The 20,226-nt window shown below is 41.5% G+C and overlaps 1 protein-coding gene across 1 annotated transcript; it reads left to right on the forward strand.

Annotated features, from left to right (window-relative positions):
• Nucleotides 1-754: 754 nt before the first annotated feature.
• Nucleotides 755-19,050, forward strand: SIX4 (SIX homeobox 4). The gene is made up of 3 exons (XM_063293924.1): nucleotides 755-1,676; nucleotides 13,268-13,974; nucleotides 18,238-19,050. Exons 1-3 carry the CDS (start codon nucleotides 775-777, stop codon nucleotides 19,035-19,037), a joined length of 2,409 nt encoding a protein of 802 aa, XP_063149994.1. The 5' UTR covers nucleotides 755-774; the 3' UTR covers nucleotides 19,038-19,050.
• Nucleotides 19,051-20,226: the final 1,176 nt, after the last annotated feature.

Consider the following 20,226-nt stretch of genomic DNA (forward strand, 5'->3'; position numbering starts at 1 on the left):
CGCTGGCTCTCCATTCAGAATTGTCCAATCTCAGTAATTCATTTGGAAACTTCCAAAGTCGGGTCGTGCGCGCGCGTTTGAATGTCTCTTCTAGAAAGTGTAAAAACAAAACTGCCCACCCAGAGCGTTTAAGATACCAGTATTAATATTTTGCTTGGCAACTGGAGCGGGGAGAAACGGGCGCCCAAAGCCAAACCGAAACACAGCATAAGCCTCCAGGTAGAGGTGTTTCACATTTAGAGGAGGAAGTCGTGTTGAGCTTAAAGCCGAGGGAGAGGGAGGAGTTGATTGACGGTTTCTATAGAAACACCGGATCCTCCGCCCCCCCCATGCGAGCTAGCCAATCAGCGAGCCCGGCCGAATCCAGCAGGCTGCTTGTGCTATTAAGAATATGTAGCAGGCGAGAGAAGCGCTGGAGGAGTCACGTTGGGGAGGGAAGGAAGGAACGAAAGAAAGAAAGAAAGAAAGGGAGGGAGGGGGAGAGGAGAGCGGCTGGGGGGAGAAGAAACCGCGATCCATTTACACGAGCTTTGCTAGAACAAGCTGTCTTAATGGTTACTACGTGGCGAAGGGGAAACCTGATCAGCTAAACGCCAGCCGGGTGGCGATCCGGGAAGAGGAGGAGGAGGAGCGGCGGCAGCAGCGGCAGCAACAGCAGCAGGAGGGGTGTGTGAGCACTTTCCGGGGAGGGGGGTGTAAAGGAAGAAAAAGGGGGGAGGAAGCCGGGGGAGAAAGCCCTCCACCTAAGTCCAGACCCAAACCCAAGGGGGGAAGATGTCTTCTGCCTCTCCCACCACGATTCCCAGCGTGGTGGCGACGATCAAGCAAGAAAACGTTCTGGAAATGTTCTGCGGTGGGGCGTCGGAGAAAGTAACCTCGGACGGCTCGACTCCCAGGTCTGCACCGCCTCCTGGTCTCACGGCGGCAGCTCCTTTTGCTAGGAAGAAAGAAGCCGGGGAAGAGGACGACGACGAGGAGGAAGCCGCCGCTGCTGCCGGGGTTGCGGGTCAGGTTCTGCTCCACACGGAACTTTTGGTGCGGAATCACGGCGCTGTTACCGCCGCGTCTCCCTTGACCTCGGCTTCGCCTCGGTCATCCTCCTCGTCCTCCACCTCGCCCCAGGCTCTGCTCGCTTTTTCCCCGGACCACGTCGCTTGCGTCTGCGAGGCTTTGCAGCAAGGCGGGAACCTAGACCGCCTGGCCCGGTTCTTGTGGTCCCTGCCCCAGAGCGACCTGCTACGTGGCAACGAGAGCCTGCTTAAAGCCCGGGCATTGGTGGCTTTCCACCAGGGGCTGTACGCGGAGCTCTACGGGATTCTGGAGGGCCACAGCTTCGACGCCGCCAACCACCCTCTCCTGCAGGAACTCTGGTACAAGGCGCGCTACACCGAGGCGGAGAGGGCCCGCGGCCGGCCCCTGGGCGCCGTCGACAAGTACCGCCTGCGCAGGAAGTTCCCGCTGCCCCGCACCATCTGGGACGGCGAGGAGACGGTCTACTGCTTTAAGGAGAAGTCGCGCAATGCTCTCAAGGAGCTCTACAAGCAGAACCGCTACCCTTCCCCGGCCGAGAAGCGCAACTTGGCCAGGGTCACCGGCCTGTCGCTCACGCAAGTCAGCAACTGGTTCAAAAATCGGCGGCAACGGGATCGCAACCCCGCGGAGCCGCAGTCCAAAAGGTGAGAGCCGCGCGTTAGCGGGAACGGCTCTCCTGGGCCTTTAGTTTCCGCGAGAGCAGAGCGCGGGCATGGCGGGGAGCAGAGCAGCTGATTCTGGAGATTCCCCTCCTAAATTCCGTCGTGAAAGGAAACTCACTGCACATGCTCAGAGTCACTGCAAATATGTTTTGTGTATTTGTTTAAACAAATCCTATATCCCCCTCCCCCAGTGACTCAAGGCAGCGAACTGAAGGTGAAAAACAGAACAGAGTGTAAAATAAGGATAGAGAAGCAGTATACTGTATGTGCGAGGTCTAAAATCATTCCGCTGCTAGATTACACAAACCAATCATCAGGGTCCATTTAACCTCCTGGGCCAAAAGCCTGGGGGAGCAACTAGATTTTAATGCCTTATGAAAGGCCAGCAGGATCCGAAATGAGCACCAGAGGTAGCTGATAGTCCTAGTGAGACTGGGCAGGACTCCCATCCCCTGCTCTGCTGAGTTCAGTAAATTTCACACTTCCCTTTGGCTTCCATCCCCTTCCATTGCTCCTGATACCTTCACTGGTATCAGGACTTGACTTCTGGGTTTTCTCAGCTGCATAATCCTCCTCCTTGGCTTGTGCCATCTCTTCCCCTGAAGGCTTTCTGCCTTATTTCTGTTGCCAGCTTGCCTTGGCCTGCTTCTTCTCCAATCTCCTTTGGTGCTGCCCTTTACTTGATTACGTTCTGGATTTCAAAGTGCTTTCCATATATTCTTGGTAAACCTCACAACATCCCTGCAGTGCAGGACATCATTATGATCCTTCCTGTATCGTTTTGCTGGGATTTCTCGAGTGCAAATAGTGCACTCCTCAAGGCCACCTATGGAATTTGGGGCCCTGGCAAGACTTAAACAACATGGCTCTGAGGAAGGCACCTGGTTTTCAGTTTTTGCTGCTGCTGCTGCTTTCCTGAACTCTGGCCTTGGGCCTCAATTCCTAGGCCTCCCTCCTGCCAGTCCTCCTGCCCTGCAGCTTTCCAGCCTCCTGGTCTGGCTTTGTTTCATTCCCACCACAGCAATTTGCCTCAATCTAACACCTTGCCTCCTTCTTGCTCTTCCTGTTCCCCTCCCCTCTTGTCTGCCTTTCTCCCCCCTTCCCCCTCCCTTGCCCTCTGTCCTTGCCTGGCTTTCATTCCTAACAAATATGGCGTTTACCTTCAGCAGCCCCTTTCTTCCCGGTCTTCCACCCCCAGCAGTCTTGCTTTCCTGCTGCTCCTTGCTTGCTGGGTTCAAGGAAGAGATTTCTGACTGCAAACTAAAAGGGTGTTTGATCCTTCAGACATAATTTTCTCCCCGTCTTCTCTCACAGTCTGTCTCCAAGGTCCCCACCCCCATTCTTCAGCTCTGGTTTCTTCCTGTAATCTTAAAAAAATCTGTGCCTGAGGGCATGGCTTCCCCAGACTTTCCCAAGTCTTCCTCTCCTTAATCCTCAAGAGTTCTTTGTAGCTCAGATCCTTTGGGGGCTGTTTATGCCCATGATTTGCCTTCTTTCTGCAAAAATTAAAAACTTTGTACCCCCCGCTGCTTTGTCCAAAGCACCACATTGCCACACTCTGCTCCATAGCTTTATTACCTTCTGTAAGTCCAGCCTGGCATTTCAAGTCTGCCCTTGACAGAAGGAAGGCCTTTTCTCTAGGTCTTCAGCCTGTCTTCTGCCTCAGAGGAGGAAAAATCTGTTTTTTCTAGGATGCTACCCATGTAGCTTCAGCATCCCTTATATACTTCCCCTTAATAGAAATGTCCTATTCCTTGATGCGTACCTGTGTTTGGAGATTGTGAGGAAACTGTTTCCCCACTCATTTTGTTTGACAGCGTTAATTATTTCCCCAGGTTTTATGTCACTGAGGCAGAAAAAAAGTGAAACATGAAGCTCTCTGCCTCCCCCCTTTTGGTTGGTGCCTTCTTTGCTTCTCCTGTTGTGAAACCTGATTCTGTGCTGATTTGGATCAGGTTTATGTCCTCAGAAGATGGGAATGAGGTCTTCCCTGGTTTATGATTCTAAGCAGCCTCCCAGATGTCTTTTTAGCTGGCCTCTCCACTGGAGCCAGAGTCCTCTGTGGCTGGGTTTTCACATCATGCTGAGCAGTAAGGAGGTTTGATAATTTATGGCGTTGTGGTGTTTCCATGAATCCAGCAGTTGTGAATATGTAAACCAGGGCTTTGCACAATTTGTTAATTCAGTCTTCCTTTGGGGAATTTTACTAGTCATTGTTATGCGAGTTTCCCTTAATCTTCCTTATCCTTCCAACAAAAAATACGGAGGCATGACTACTGCTGCTGCAGAAGTCCAAAAAGCCTTCTGTAGCTCCAGGGAACTGCTTAGGGTCCTCCAATGCTAACCTTCTAAAATGAGGGAAACGTTGGCTGACAAGAGGTTGTCCCAGATAGTCATCTGTCTTGCAATAGCCAGGTGAGGTGACATGCCTCCACACAAGGTGCCTCCCTTCCTTCTTCCTTTTCAGAGGGTTAGGGTTAGGGTCAGGGACTGACTGGAAAAGTTGCTGCTGCTTGTTTTTTTTTCAGCCTCAAAGACCTATTTTCAAGTAAGGCACAATTGTGCTGATCCAGCCCCTTTCGGTCCTTGGAGCAAAGACATCAAATGCACAAATGGCAAGTCAGGGGTGGGGTGGGGTGGGGTGGGGTGGGGTGGGGTGGGGGAGGGCCAGTCAGCAAGCTCCAGCCAGGTGGAGGGTACAGAAGACTGAAGGCGTGTGTGGATGTTTGGACTTGCTACAGCTCCTAAAGAATAAAGGGGTTTGGGGAGGGAGTGTGTTATGTTATGAGCTAATTACCTTCTGGGCCTTGTCAGGCTTTTGAAAACAGTCTTCTTCTGGTGGGTAAAATGATTATTAAGATCCCGGGTATTTTCCATACTAAAAGCATCCTTTTTTTCTTTCCAAGCTTTCAGAAACAAGCATACACCAGAGCCAAGCTTTGTAATAGAACTATAACTGTAGGCTACAATGTATTTTTTCTCTCTCTTTTTAAACATGTTTTTTTATTTAATCAAAGGTCACCATGTTGGGTGTGACTCTTGGTAATTGTATAGACAAATGCTCACCATCCTGATCTATTCTTTGTAATAACTCATTGCTCTTCCAAGGACATTCCAGGAATCCCTTTGATCCTATCCATCCACTTTATCAGTTGTCTTTTCCTTCTCTTTCAGTCATTATTGCCAGGCATAATTTTTTGTACTGATGAAAATTAATAAAAAATTTAAGCAATTCTGGCCAGCAATGCTATTTATGGAGGTGGGGGCCATTTGCCCACAGTTTCAACCTGCTTTAAACCACAGTGCATAGTCTATAGCATATATGAGTCCAATCAGTTGACTGGTTCACTGATAGCACACTGACTGTAATAATCCCTAACCAATAATTGTTGGCTTAAGCCTAAGATCAAAGAAATAAATCCTTTTTTACTTAAAAGCATCATCTCTTCTCTGGCTATAGCCCTGAAGTTTAAAAAGAGTAAGCAATTACTATCCCTAAAACATATAACCTTTTTTCACACGCTGAGCGAAGGAATAATGTGATTTGCTTGCTTTTATATGAACCTTACCAGTTGTGATACTATCAGTTAACATGATGGGCAGACCAGGTTACTAATTCTTTGCATTCATAAAATAGTAATGGTATGAGCTAGAAGAAATTGCTACGTAGTTCATGCTGTGGTTTGCTTAACCATGATTTTTTGAATAAAGTACTGTTGGCTGGGTTCACACATTCCGAATCGTAGCCTATAAATCACAATCCTCAAAGGCTGAACCTCAACAAATTAAAACTGATATTTGCATATTGTGCAAATGAACTGCTGCATTTGTAACTGACTTTGCTAATTGTCTTGTGTGGATATATTTAGCAAGGTTTGTGACTGGATGGGAAATTCAACCTAGATTTCCCTGGTTCTGTTTGGAGAAGTTTGCACAGTACAAATGGCTAAAATGTGGTTGCCTGGTTTATGGCCTTATGTGTGTTGGAAATTAACCAGTATGATTAGTTTATAGTTCTGATGGTTCTGCAGACTCAGACAGCTGAATTAATTTAACAAACTATAGCTCACCTAACCATAAATTAATATGTTATATGGACACAGCCACTGTAATCATGATAATTAACCGGCTGTATTTGCCTTCCGCATAGAAATATGAACTGTTGCCCCTGCTCCTATCTAAGAATAGACTGCTTTCAGCTGTTAGCAAGATTCATGGTATTATGAACTCTCTTGGAATACAATCAACTTCTCTCTTTCAAGAGGAGATACCTACTTATTCTGCAGTGCATTAATTATTGCTTACATTAGGTTAATTTTCTTACGTGTCTGGTCTCCCAGTCCTTTTAAAAACCTTCCTTATTCCTCTCCCTTTAGTCCTTTCCAGAAAAAAGGGGGTTTCTTGTACAGATGAGTAGATGTCTATAAAATATCCTTAGTTATATCTAAAAGAATTCCGTATATGAGAGTAATCGAACAGAAACAACTAATTCCTCTTGTTTATTTGCAAGGATAGGTTTCCATCCCCCTCCTATCTGCTTTGGCTACAACAACCTTTTTCTTCCACTCCCCTGCTGTGCTGTTTCTTCTTCCCCTGAGAAATACCCAAGATTGAAGGCAGCTAACACATTTTGGTCTTGCTCTCATAATGGTGGTAAATTCATCAGTTCAAGATGCCATTAGTAGACTGTTGTGTCTGAGACCAGCTACTGCCATTTGGGGCAACTTGATCTGGGTATCGCTTTACTGCACGCTACCTGATGACTATTATGCTTATCACATTTTCAAGACCTTCTTAGCTGTTGTTTCCCTTCGGGTGCACCTACTCAAAAAAAGCCTGTGGCTTAATAGTAGAACAGATCAGAAGGTTCCTGATTCAGCCTCGGCATCTCCTGTTAGGGCTGGGAAAGAGATCTTTTTCTTCTTCCCCTTACTGCTAGAACATGGGAAAGCCTAGTAAAGCCGGCTGATGCAAAGTCGAGGAAAACAAAAACTGCCTATTTCACACAAGTCGTGCTGAATTTATGGAATTTGGCATCGAGAGATGTAATGATCTGGTTGTTTTTAAAAATACCTTGTAGTTCTTAAAAGGATCAGATCAAGTCACTAATCTAGTCGAAGAACTGCTACTCTGCATGCCTATGTTAAATCTCCATTTATAGAACTAGTCTACCACTGAATGACAGATACTGCAGCCTTGGTGCCTTTTCTGCAGGCTTTCTAAAAGCAGCTGGATGATGAGACAGAAGGCTGATCGAAATGGACTCTGTTGTCCTGTATACCTGTGATATCTGAAAAAGACATTACGTGTTAGAAGCCCAGGTTGTGTGTGCTCGACACTTCTTTCCAGACTGAATGGAAGATCTGACAGATTTCACAGTATTCGAAGGATTTGACTAGCATTGGTTCAAATGCATTTAAAAACACCTTTAGAATTTTTCTCCATATAGGCAGGAAATTCTGCATCAAGGATAGAGAAAACAGGATTGATGCATATGAGGTTGGGCTAAAAAATAAATGCATTATGGTGTCATCCCTACCCATCTAGTTATTTCTTTTTCATACCATCATGGATCTTGCTTGGCATTCTTGCACTTGGCTTACTCTGATGTTGGCAAAATTAGCCCCTTATTGTGCATTTGTCACAGAAGCACAAGAGAATGCATCTGCCCTAAAAGGGGGATGCCCAGTGCATCCCCGTAGGTGTAACAGGAGCATATCATACTCTGATGGAATCTTTTTTGGGTGATGCTAACTTTTGCCCTACTTAATGTTAAGTTCAAATTCTATTGGGGATGATAATAAGAATGTGTTTCATTCAGAAAAAAATAGGTCTCTGTAGGAATTCCAGGCAATACTGATCTCTAAACTAAGTGGTAGTAAAAATTATCTGTCCACAAGGGCTTGCCACTAAGATTTCATTGCCCTTGCTTTGTAGAGTCATATAGAGCAGTATAATGGAGTAATTTTACTAGGACAATGACTATCAATGTAATATACATGAGGAACATTAAGAACTGCCTTGAACTGTATTAAATTTCAACTGGGTTCACACATCGTGATAAGCCTTGATTTGTTTTGACTGCAGTTTGTTGAACCATAGTAGCTAGATTCATGCAGTACACTAAGGTTAAGAAATAAACCATGGCTTACACATCACAGTGGCTGGGTTACCACATTATGCTATACTATAACATGGCTTGTTAGGCTTTGGTTTATATGATCCCTGCTCCAGTAGAATAAATTGTAGCTTATTCAATAAATTATGTCTAAACAAACTGTGGCTTACTGTGATGTGTGAATCCAGATCTTTAGGGTCTTGGGAAGATACCTTTCCTTATGTTGCTACCAATCAGATTTCTGTCCTGATTTTTCTTCATTAAAAATATTCCCAAAGCAGGTACAATTAATTAAAGAGCAAGTAATAAACTATGTTAAAAATAATTCAATAATACTCTAAAACATGTTAAATTTTAAACTCTAAAACGTGGGAGAATAACACCAGGGCTGAGCAGAAAGACACTGAGTCCAAGTCCACAAGGCTTCTCTTGGCGTTTTGTGAGTGAATTATCTTTAATGGGTTGCCATTAGCTGTTGGAGATCAGCTGCCTTTTGCAAATATAACTGGATATATTGGCTTATTTGGAAATGAATGCTGTTTCAGTCTGATGACTGAGTTCTCAATTCAGTCTCCAGCATTTCCAATTTAAAAGGATGTAGATGATAGGAAGGGTTCTGCTAGTCATTAACTAGTTCAGTACTATGTTAGATTTACAAACAGTCTAAATGGCTGTGTGTGTACTTGTGATCCAAATAACCAGCAGTTTATTTTTTAAGTATATGCATAATAAGGCTTGCAAAGATCCAACACCACTTTTGAATTTTGGAACAGCAGATCGTTCCTTATCATATTACATGCTTTGAAAATGAATTACTGTACGTTGCAACTTCATTGGACTCCTAATCTGAGAAATCTTGATGAGCAGGCAGAATTAATCATACAGTTCTCTGAACCATAGGTAGAAGTGTTTTGGAGGTACATGTTAATTTAAAAGCTACAGTACAGAATAGCAAGAAATGCTGTTTTCATCATGGAATAGCAAGAAGTGTATCCTAGCATTCTAGAATATAAAAGGGACTTTGAATCTTACTAAATTAAAGAAGTAAAATTGTCTAGTTTTATTTTATTTTATGTCCAGAAAGTAATCCTTAAATTGTTTTTTGCCCCTGTGGGGAGACATGCACCCAGGAAGTAAACAGAGAAGGGAATGAAACCAAACTGTATTTCTTTATTTATTCTTTTGTATTATAATATTGCTTATCCTGAAAGGGAGTAGAATGTTGGGTATGTACGTATTCCACTGGCCAATTTTCTCAGCTTTTTGCTGGAGTTGAGGTTCACATATTGATCCAGGCTATGGATTGTTTATCTATAGTTTATTCAACAAATCACTATCAGGTGAGTTTTCACAACTCATTAAGCCATAAGTCATGGCTTTTTACAATCATAATTGCTGGGTTCACATAGCACACTAAGTCAAAGCTAAACCAACCGTAGTATGATTTATCACATTGTGTGAATGAGGGCACAGATTAGGTTCACACACTGTGCTTGGCCATAATGGGACTAGTTTAGTCTTAGCTTAGTTACACGGTGTATGAATCCACCCACAGTGGTTCATAAACCATGTTTAATAACCCAACCACATAATGGTAGCAGCCAAATGTATTTTGTCAGGTTTTTTAGCAAGGGAAAATGTCAGCTTATTCCTTCATGAAAACTGTTTAACATAAAAGCTGCACACTGCAATAATCAAAAACCTTTCAGCACTGTTGAAGGAGTAATACAAATGCTTTGTCTTGATGAAGATACTGTAGAAACATATTAGGAATGTTAATCTTCGCAGTTCTTTCTTTTTTTAAGTACATACAAGCAAGCTGTCCATGTCTAGTGTCTGAAGCTGATTATGAAGCAAGTCTTTCTTTTAAATGCACCTATTATCTAAATAGTTTGGATATAATCCAGTCAAAGTTAAGTGCTTTCAGGTTTTTATGGACCTCAGTGAAAGAGTTATGTATGTCCTTAAATCATTCCTTAAATCAGTGGAACTTGTAAAGTACTTAAATTTGGCTGGATAATCAAACAATGTAAACAAGTGTTTTAATAGTAGTATAAGAATAGGAATCTTCATATGCATTTTAATGTAAGTTTTTGAATTAGAAGTATAAATTGCATTTTAAAATATCAAGCATGCTTATATTCTGAAATAGTGACCTGTATTTGAAACTATAGCATTATTTTATATGCAAACATTCCTTGAGAATTCTCTTTCTTTAACTTCTGGTTCAGATAACTATTTGTTCAATAGAGGAGGTAAAAAAAGGTCAAGGGCAGGCATAACCACACAGTTGAAACTCTACTCCTTATTTGTGTCATGTGCATGACACGTATAAAAAGGGGCTGGGACACAGTCACAGCCACTGTCTTGACTTCTTTGACACACAGATGCCTATGTAGTTTGCCACTGTCAGATATGGAAGTTTATATTATATCATCTTTCTCTAACCTGCTGCCTCTAGTGCAGTGTTTCTCAATCTTGGCAACTTGAAGAGGTGTGGACTCAAGTGTGGAATTCTGGGAGTTGAAGTCCACACGTCTTCAAGTTGTCAAAGTTGAAAAACACTGCTCTAGTGTGTTGGAATTACGATTCATAAGATTCCCAGTATCCATGAGTTGTAGACCCAACACATAAGGAGGTCATTAGTTTACAGAAGTACCAGCAACTAGGTTTGCATATTGCATTAAGCTATACTATGATTGATTTGCTTTTATTTGTTTATTTTATGAACCCAGCTGTTGTGGCTTATGAATCATGTTTTGTAGCTAAATTAGTTGTTTTGTGCAAAGCTACACAGTTGTGGCTTATTTTACAAGCCAGGAATTAGCTGTTTCAATTTATGAACCCGGTCAGTCTGATCAAAGGAGACTCTTCTTATGGTCTGAATACTCAGTATCATCAAGGACAGCTGAAAAACGTGTCCCATTCCATTAAAATTCAATGTTTACTTCTGTTGGCATTGCCTTCTGGGCCTGCTACTCTAGTGCCAAAAAGAGCATCAAGAACTTGCATCTATCAGTCTGCTCAGGGGCTGCCCATTTGTGCCCCCTCTGGAAGGTAGCTTACCAGTGCAGGTAGAAAGACTGGCCATATATAATATATTTCATTAGGTTTGCATTAAATATATTGGATTGTCCTGGAAATAGGACCTAGAGGGCATGTTTCAGTTTCTGAAATTAATATAACATGAATATAATACCTGGTGAAGTGCTTGCAGAGTTTCTGCAGTATTTTAATTGAAATGTTTTACACCAAAGTGTGTGGGAGGAGTTTCCTTGTTGCTTGAATGTGTCCAGAGTAGAGCTTAGCCAACCTGAAGGAATCTTGACCAGTTGTATGGATTTTAGCCAGTTCATGGATTGATTAACTGTATTTCCATGTAAATAAAAATGATAAAACTTTGTTTCATCCTCTTTTAAATCCACCTAAATTGGTGACTGTGATAGTGTTGGAAGGGGCCATTTACCCCATACAATCCAGCCACCTGCTTGGTGGAAGTATCCAAGCATCTCTGACAAATGGCTGTCTAGCTTCTGCCCTTGAAAGGCAGGCCACCATTCCTTTGGTGGGGAATTGGTTCCGCTCTATAACTGCTTCTTACTATTGGATTTTTTTTTCTGACATTCAATCAGAATTTGCCTTTCTATAATTTAAGACTATTTTTAACCTTGAACTCTGGAACAACAGAGAATAGGTCTTCCTGGCTTATGTGTGGTCTCATGTCCCCCTCAGTCTTAGCAAAACATTTCTAGGTTGTTCACTCTCTGTCTTCATAAGACTTAGTTTCTAATTCTCTGATCATTCTGGTTGCCTTTCTCTGAATTGTTCAGTGGACATAATACTCAATGGACAAACTTGGTTAATTTCAGGGTCCTGAATTATCAGAGTTCTCTAAAAAAAAAACTATGTAGGATTTTTTTTGTTCTTCTATAACAACTATCCTTGCATGCTTTTCTAATCTTAAGTACTGAATAAATTTTCCTTAAAGCAGTTATTTTCTGCTATAGCAGAATATTTTGTTCTATAGCAACAACTAGAATTCTACATGACATTCCATGAATGACCACACTATAGGTTTATAGACAGCAAGGCAAGTTTGGTAAGTCTATGAGTTTACATGAAGAAAAAGTAGTAATGTTTCTGTGGCTTTGGCTTATGCTTTAAAGTGGGGGGGGGATGTTGAGGGTCTCTAGAAGGAGGCCAGTGACATTACGAGAGGGGATATGCTAGGATTCCCATTCCCATTACCAGAGAGGATATGCTAGGACAGTGTTTCTCAACCTTGGCAACTTTAAGATGTGTGGACTTCAACTCCCAGAATTCCCCAGCCAGCAACTGCTTGCTATAAGGCTAACATGAAATTTGCTTTTTTCATAGCAACCCTGTACTGGGTCAACATACTCACTGGGCTTTTCATCACTATACCAAAAGATGTTTCCTAGTCACTCCCTCACTCATACATTAGCGAATAAAAAACCCATAGGATTATTGGCTTCTGTGGCCATAATTTTATGGGATGGTCATTTGAGTGAATTACACTGTGCCATTTTGATATCTGCTCCCCCAGTGAACTACTTTTTTGCTATTTTGTTCATCTAGATTGCGGTTTCTTCTGAAGCTCTTTCCAATCATTTGCTTTCTGCTTTTCAAAACAAAAAAAACCTGCCATCCATACCACATTTTGCTTCCCTGAGACATACATATAATAATTTGGAACAAGAGTCCCCAACATTTTTGGCTTGGTGGAGACATTTGGAATTTTGAGGAATGTTGGGGACAGTAGATTTAAAGAATCATGTGTCAGATTTGGTATATACACCTAAACGTACTAAAGAGAGAGCAAGTCACTCTGCATACAGTGGTGTGAACCTCTGTGAAATGTATTTCTGAGTAGACAGGCATGTCTCACCAAGTGGCAGTAGCTGACTGACTTTGTCTGGGCTTGGAAGCTAAGTAGGCTCAGACCTGGTTAATACCATCAGGGAGTACCAGTATTGTAGGCTAGACTGGGAAGTGACAAAACATCTTGGAAGAAAGCAATATGAAACCACTTCCATATTGTTGCTAAGGAGACTTATATGGATATTTGCATTTGGTCACCAAGAGTCAAACAACTTGAAGGAGACTTTTTCTTTGCCATAGAAGTTTGTAGGATGGTAGTATCATGGTTGGGAATTTGTACTAAGATCTGTTTGTTTCAAATTTAATTCTCTGGTCATGGCTCTATCTGTGGAATCTCTCCCATTTGAATGTTCACCTTCAAAAAGAAATCAGCTTATGCGTAGAAAACTAGGATCTTTATAGAGACTAGTCTAGTGCTCTTTTCCTTGATCTGTTAGTTTTCTGTGTGCAGGAAGATTGCTTCTCCCATCTGTGAGAAAGGCATTCACCAAAGTTTTGGAATCCAGTGAAAGACCCCACATCAATTCACTGTTGCTTCTCTCTTGATTTGTAGTGAGTCGGATGGTAACCCCAGCACAGAAGATGAATCCAGCAAGGGGCAAGAGGACTTATCTCCACGTTCCCTTGCAAGCACCTCTGATGGCAGCACCAGCTTAAGCCTTCCTAGCCCAATGGAGCAAGTATATATGCAGCAACTTGGAAACTCCAAAATATCTTTAAGTTCTTCAGGAGTTTTGCTGAATGGAAACCTAGTGCCTGCCAATCCATCTCCTGTTTTTCTTAATGGTACTTCTTTCATTCAGGGCCCCAATGGTCTCCTCCTCAATGGTCTCAGTGTGGGAACTTCGCAGGCAGTGTCATCAAGTCCACTCAAAACAACACCCAATGCTTTGAGCAATGGAGTCTCCATGGCTGACATATTAGTCCCTTCTTCAGAAGACATGAAAGACTTCAAAATCCTCCAGACTTCTGTGTCCAACTCCATTGCATCATCAACACCCACAACAACATACAACCCTAATTCTGGGCCTGCCTCTTTCCCAGGCTTGACATCAAGCATGGAAGTAAAGAGGGAAGAAAATGAAGAAGCAATAGCATCACAAGACAGCGGCTCAGTAGTCACTTTTACCACTCCAATCCAAATCAACCAATATGGCGTCGTTCAAATCCCTAATTCAGCAAACAGCGGCCAGTTACTTAATGGAGGCATCAGTTTTTCCCCAGTGCAGCTGCCCCCAGTATCAGCAGCAACTTCCCGAGGTAAAAACCCTTCACTGTATTAAATTATTCTCTTTTTGCTGTGAAATTAAGAATGTTGGGAACATGTCATGGCTTTGATCCTAAGGTGGTCCTCTTATGTACAGACGGAGCCTTTCCATGAACAGAAGATACTACTTTGACCTGGTTGAAGTTAGTACTAATGGGAAGTACTAGCTTCAGATTTTCAGATGGATGCTGATGGAGAGTTGGTGAAAATTACAACTCTCTCCCATCAGCAGGCTTCAGCATCTTAGGATCTATCCTATTTCTTTTTTATTTGCCTGTTTTGGCTGCAGGACTAGCTTAAGCAGAGGGAGCCATATAGCCTAACTTTCAGCCCTATCTTAGCCCACTGTTCTTGAGCATGGTGGAAGATAGTGTCCAAGACAGTAAATCTTTGGTTTTATACTTCATTTTTACAGTGGGCATAGTTTCTATTTGGATGCCTTATCAAAATAACAAACTCTATAGTATCCAATGTCGTCTGAATGATTCCTCTCAATGTTTGTCGTTTGTGTTAACTTATATCACTTCCATCATTACTACACAGGACATTGATGCAAATGATATAAAGTCATATGTAGTGTAACTCCCTTCCTCCTACAAATAGTCCATTAAATTGAGGTCCATTAAATTATTATTTTTGAAAGTTGCTTCCACCAGTTTTTCTGTTCATATATTTAGCATGCACTAACATGCTTTTTTACAAATATGTTTTCATAATTGGAAAACTGCATCGCAACATTTGAAATGTGTAACTCCTGACAAATTCAATTTACTGTATATATTCACATTTGGGAAATGTGAATTTGATAGGGATCATTAAAATGTATAGCAAATGAATTTACTGTGCACAGTTATCATACACATTGTAATTCCTGCAACCCTGCATGGTGGAGCACTATAATAATCCTTCCACTGCATGCTGGTGTTTGATCTCAACAAAGCTAGGCAGGGTCAGAGCTCATTAGTACTTGGATAGGAGATTATCAGAAATGAAGATTAGATTGGGAAATTGAAAAAAAATATCCTGGAAGAAAGTAATCACCGACCACTTCTGTACTGTTGCCAAGAAAATAACACAGATGTATCCTGTAACTGTCAGGAATAGTAGTAGTTTTACCTTAATCAGTTCCTGGCAGATGAGATTTTAGCCAGGGTTATCTAGATGGTATACCAGTTTGCTGTTACAATGCAATCCTAATTAGCAATGCTTCATTATGTTTAGTGGGACTCACTGAGTTCAGTGATGCTTGCTTTTAAGTGAGTATAAAATTACAGTCTAATCATTATACTGAGATTCCTAGCTGACATTGGCCCTATTTTGCTGAGCTTCACCTATGTATCATTCATATACAATGTCTTATTTGAGAGCCAGTTTGGTACAGTGGTTATTGGATGGATGGATGGATTTATTTATTTATTTATTTATTTTTCAGATTTCTATCACCGCCCATCTCTCCTGAAAAGGAGACTCTTTTTGTTTCATTTTGTTTTTGGTCCCTTTGAGTCAGTGCTGATTCCTGGCAACTGCCTGGACAACTCTCAGCAGTTTTATTGGCAAGATTTCAGAAGTGGCTTGCCATTGCCACCTTCCTAGGGCTGAGAGAGAGGGACTGGCCCAAGGTCACCCAGCTGGCTTTGTGCCTAAAGTGGGACTAGAACTCACGGTCTCCCGGTTTCTAGCCTGGTGCCTTCACCACTACACCAAACTGGCTCTCAGTGGTTATGGTATCAGGCTAGAAACCAGGAGAGTGTGAGTCATGGTTAACTCTTATTGAGTTCTGTACCAAGTACTGAATATTGGCAGTGTTTACTGTCCTATCCATGTTAGTGGAGCAAGCCACACACCACTGATGTAATACCAATGTTCTTTATATCATGAGAGCAGTGTTTAAGATGAAGAGCCATGACTTTATCCCCTGCATCAGTTGTAGTTTTGAATGGGTTGCTGTCATACTTTTGGCCAAGGTCAAAGCAAATACTGGATGGAAGGGACATTTTTCCATATGCTGCCAGACCTTGAAAACACTGCTAAATAGTTCCCAGTTCATTGCTGTAACTTGTAAAAACCTTGAAGGTACTCAGAAAAAAATCAGTTCAACTCATAACCTGTTCGTTTATCCTGATTTTAACTCTGTGACCCTCCAGAGGTGTTGAATTACAACTCCCACCAACTCTCATAATTGGCATGCTGGGAGTTGTAATTCAACAACATCCATAAGGCTGCCATGCCTGATCTAATGGCCTTCCACAAATAGACAAAAGCCTGCAAGAAAAGTATGGTTGATTTTTTTTGTGATCAATTTGTATTTTGAACAGCCAGATAGATGGACTGTACTTTCATTGATTAGGAATAACATTATTATTATTAATCCTGTATGTCTGTATGTATGTATGTCAACTCAAGGTGGCAAACATACCCAATACTCCTGCCTCCTATTTTCCCACAACAGCAATCCTGTGAGGTGAGTTGGGCTGAGAGGGAGTGACTGGCCCAAGGTCACCCAGCTGGTTTTCATGCCTAAGGGAGGCCTAGAACTCAGTCTCCTGGTTTCTAGGCCAGCATCTTAACCACTACATTGAACTGGATTATAGAGGAAATCCAAAGGTCAGATTCTGGAAATGCTGATAGTTCAATAGTAGGACACATGTTTTGTATGCAAAAGGTCCAGTGTTTAATCCCTGGCCTCTTCAGCTAGAAGAATCAAGGGCAAATCATGGGAAAGAGCTTTTTCTGCCTGAAAGTCTGAAGAGTTGCTGCTACTCAGAATAGATTATATTATCTAGATCAGCCTTCCTCAACCTTTTCACCCTGGAGGAACCCTTGAAATATTTTTCAGGCCTTGGGGAACCCCTGCATATTCAGGCTCAAATATAGGCCAGAGGTTACAAAATTATATTCATTTCATGTGTAGGCCTGTATATATGCATTAAAAGTATTCTTAAACTAAAAATAATAAAATTTACCTCTTTAATGTGAAGTTGCCCAAATTTGAAATAATTTTTTAAATAAATGGTGATCTCCCAGAAACTCGTGATCTCCCTACTTACCTCTCATGGAAACCTGGCTGAGAAACCCTGATCTAGATTGACAGATAGTGTGACCTGTCATTGTTTCTGTCATTTCATGCTGGAAATTCATAAACCATCATTGATTACTTCATCCTTGCCTCTATTGCAGTAATGGAGAACTTGTTACCTGCTATAGACATGTTGAGCTCCACCAATCCCAGTCTATTCCAGGTAGAGAAGTGAAAGCCAGCAATGGGAAGGAATGTACAAAAGGCAACTTTTCCATCATTCCCATTTGTTTTGCTTTGTTTTCCCCGGAATTTAGAAAACAAATCAACTTCTTTCTTCCAATTCTTCTACTTCATTTTTCACTTTTTATTTTTTTTCTGGCCTGCACATCTCTACCCCTTGATATCAGAGCTGCTACAATTAAGTAACTTTCAGGGGGTTATATTGTTCTTCCCCAAGACTATTTTATAATTCAATATAAATGAATATATAATATATAATTGAATATTACAAGACGTCAGCAATTCCATATAACCAGTCTTCATAGTTCTCCATCTCCATGAGAGAATAAATTATCAGCATCATTTGAGTAAGATCCTGGATTTTTTATTATTCCTTTATTAGAATAGAATTTGCATTCTGGTGTCTTTGTCGAGACTAATTTGACTGCAGCTCACGTAATCCCAATGACATTGTGTGGGTGTATATACTGTATCTAAATACTGAATACTTTTTGTAATTTAGAAGACACATCAAAGGGTCAGATAATGAATTTCTCAAATTAACTATCACAACTTTACCATTCACTGCTTTTGGCCAAGACCACCATAAATGTAGAACAATGCCTTTCATATGATGAGAAAGCCATCTATTGATCTTTACATTTTATATAGTTTCAAGGATAATGTATGCTTGTTTGTTAAATTTATTTATGCCAACAAATCCATATGAACCCACGGTGATGTACAATAAAAATGAAACATCACTAGCAACAATGTACATAAAATATGGTCAGTAATAAATATTAAAATAGCCAGTGGATGGGTCACACATCAAAACAAAAACCACACTGGCTTAGAGTGCTATATGAATAGCAAAAATCTTTTCCACCTTTTAAGTATAGATTGTTGGATGGAAGTCTTGTTTTAAAACCATGGGGGAGATGGAAATTCAACTCTTAATTTCATTTTATACTGTTCGTTTAAGCCTGTGCTTTTATTCGTTCCTCTCCCACCACAGGTAATGTTTCAGTAAACCAAGGCACATCAAGCAATGGCACATTTACTACTGACTCTACAACAGCACAACAAGGGAAAGTGTTTTTCAGCTCCCTTGCTCCCAGCACTGTGGTGTACACTGTCCCGAACACCAGCCAGGCAGTTGAGCCGGTGAAACAGGAAGGACTGGAAGCGAGCCTGGTGTTTTCTCAAGTCATGCCCCTTGGTCAAAATGCCCAACTTCATGCTAGTCTACCTTCAGACAACTTATCCGGTGGGGTCCTCCAGCCAGGAGGAACCTCCTCCTTAGTTAATGTGGCTGTATCGCATAACTTTTCCCTCGGACCACCTTCTCTTTTAAATGCAGAACTCAATTCAGCCATTTCTGAGAGCCCACCAGTGCATGCCCCCACAACCAGTGGGGCAACTGTTGTTTCCATTAGTAATGCAAACTATGCAATGCTTCAGAACTGCTCCCTCGTCAGCAGCCATGACCTGGTGTCCATTTCTCCAGTGCAGCCGGCACTAGCAGGGATCAGTCCAGCAGCAAGCAATGACATCGGATCCCACCCTTCTTTGCAAGGGCATCCCCATTTCACTCGAGAACAGCGGCTGATCCTGCAGTCCATTCCCAGTCTAAAGGGAAACTTTTTATCTGATTCAGAAAGCAGATCGGGAAGCGGTTCGGTGATGCTGGATTCCAAAACCAAGTATGTTACAAGCAATATGGTTGATGCAATCTGTGAAGAACTGGGGACAGACAAAAAACAGCTGGCAAAACTCCAGACAGTACAGATGGAAGAAGATATGCAAAACTTGTAAAAAAAAAACAAAAAAAAAACCTTATTAATGATGCTTTTATTTGCATTTCAGTAGAAAAGTCTCTTCCTTTGAAGGCTAGAAGCACAGCAGTGGATTTTTTTTCACATACACATATAGAACAATAAAAAACGTTGAAAAATCCAGTTTACTAAGTGGAGGTCTTCACTAAGAATACAAAGTTGCTGTGCAATGTTTGCATGAATGCTAACTTTTGTTAAGCCTGATCAAAAGGAATTATACATGGCTGGGAGGGAAATGCCAGTCAAATATGAGATGGTTTGGCTTACCCAAATAGCTTCATTGGACAGGGAAAACATCATGGTAATTTCAAAATGTTTATCCTTCAGCTATTGGTTAGGAACAAAATTATCTTTTCTAAAAAGACTGGAACAAAAAGAGAAAAGATATCTTGCCTTTTGGTCTGGATTCAACTTTACTTGTAGATGGTGGGCATTGAGAAAGTGGTGTTTCAGTTTTCAGCTTTAAGGAGTACTTTAGGTAATATCTCACAAGCTACTGTTACCTTCTTTTGCAGCAAAATTGCAAATAACTATCTTTGGAGATTGTGTGTGTGTGTTTGTGTTGTTTTGTTTTTCCAGCAGAATATCGACATTCTGCACTCGCAACTTTTATAGTTTTTGAAATGGTGCAAGTTTTGTCTTGTTTGAGTCAGTGTGGGAGGGGGAGAAAACTTTTTGCCACTTGAAATTATGCAACCCAGAATCCTTGGCTCTGCCACCTATGTAAATATTGTTTTAATTACTCTAATGAGAACTCCTGTTTTTATTAGTAGGATGGTTCTATTTATAGTCATTGGTGTCCATTTTACCATTCTGAGATATGTTAAACAATCCAGTTTTTCAGACAGTTTATTTTTTTCTTTTTGTATTTCTGAACAGGAAACTATTTCTGCCTATTTTTAAAGATTTGTTTCCCCTGATAAAGCTTTCAGCAACTGATTTTTTTTTGAGGGGGGTAACAATTTGGACTAGTCTTATGGTTGACTATGAACAAATGCAGTTATAGACTTTGGGACAAACCCTTGTGAAAGCATTACTTCTATTTTAGTTTTAGGTAATTTTACAAGGTTTGATGGTTGCTGTCAGCTGATTTTTTTAAAAGACCCTATGTGCCTTTCTTCCTAGTGGCCTTAAATCCTTGTTCTGACCAGCACAGCTGTTAAGCAGTG

Source organism: Candoia aspera, chromosome 1 (assembly GCF_035149785.1).
Source record: "Candoia aspera isolate rCanAsp1 chromosome 1, rCanAsp1.hap2, whole genome shotgun sequence".
NCBI classification, from domain to species: Eukaryota; Metazoa; Chordata; class Lepidosauria; order Squamata; family Boidae; genus Candoia; species Candoia aspera.

What these genes read in the sequence shown, in the direction of transcription:
- SIX4 (XM_063293924.1), top strand. Translation starts at nt 775, where the DNA reads ATGTCTTCTGCCTCTCCCACCACGATTCCCAGCGTGGTGGCGACGATC. An exon ending in GCGGAGCCGCAGTCCAAAAG is followed by an intron (nt 1,677 to 13,267) that starts GTGAGAGCCGCG and finishes CTTGATTTGTAG; the next exon opens with TGAGTCGGATGGTAACCCCA. An exon ending in ATCAGCAGCAACTTCCCGAG is followed by an intron (nt 13,975 to 18,237) that starts GTAAAAACCCTT and finishes CTCCCACCACAG; the next exon opens with GTAATGTTTCAGTAAACCAA.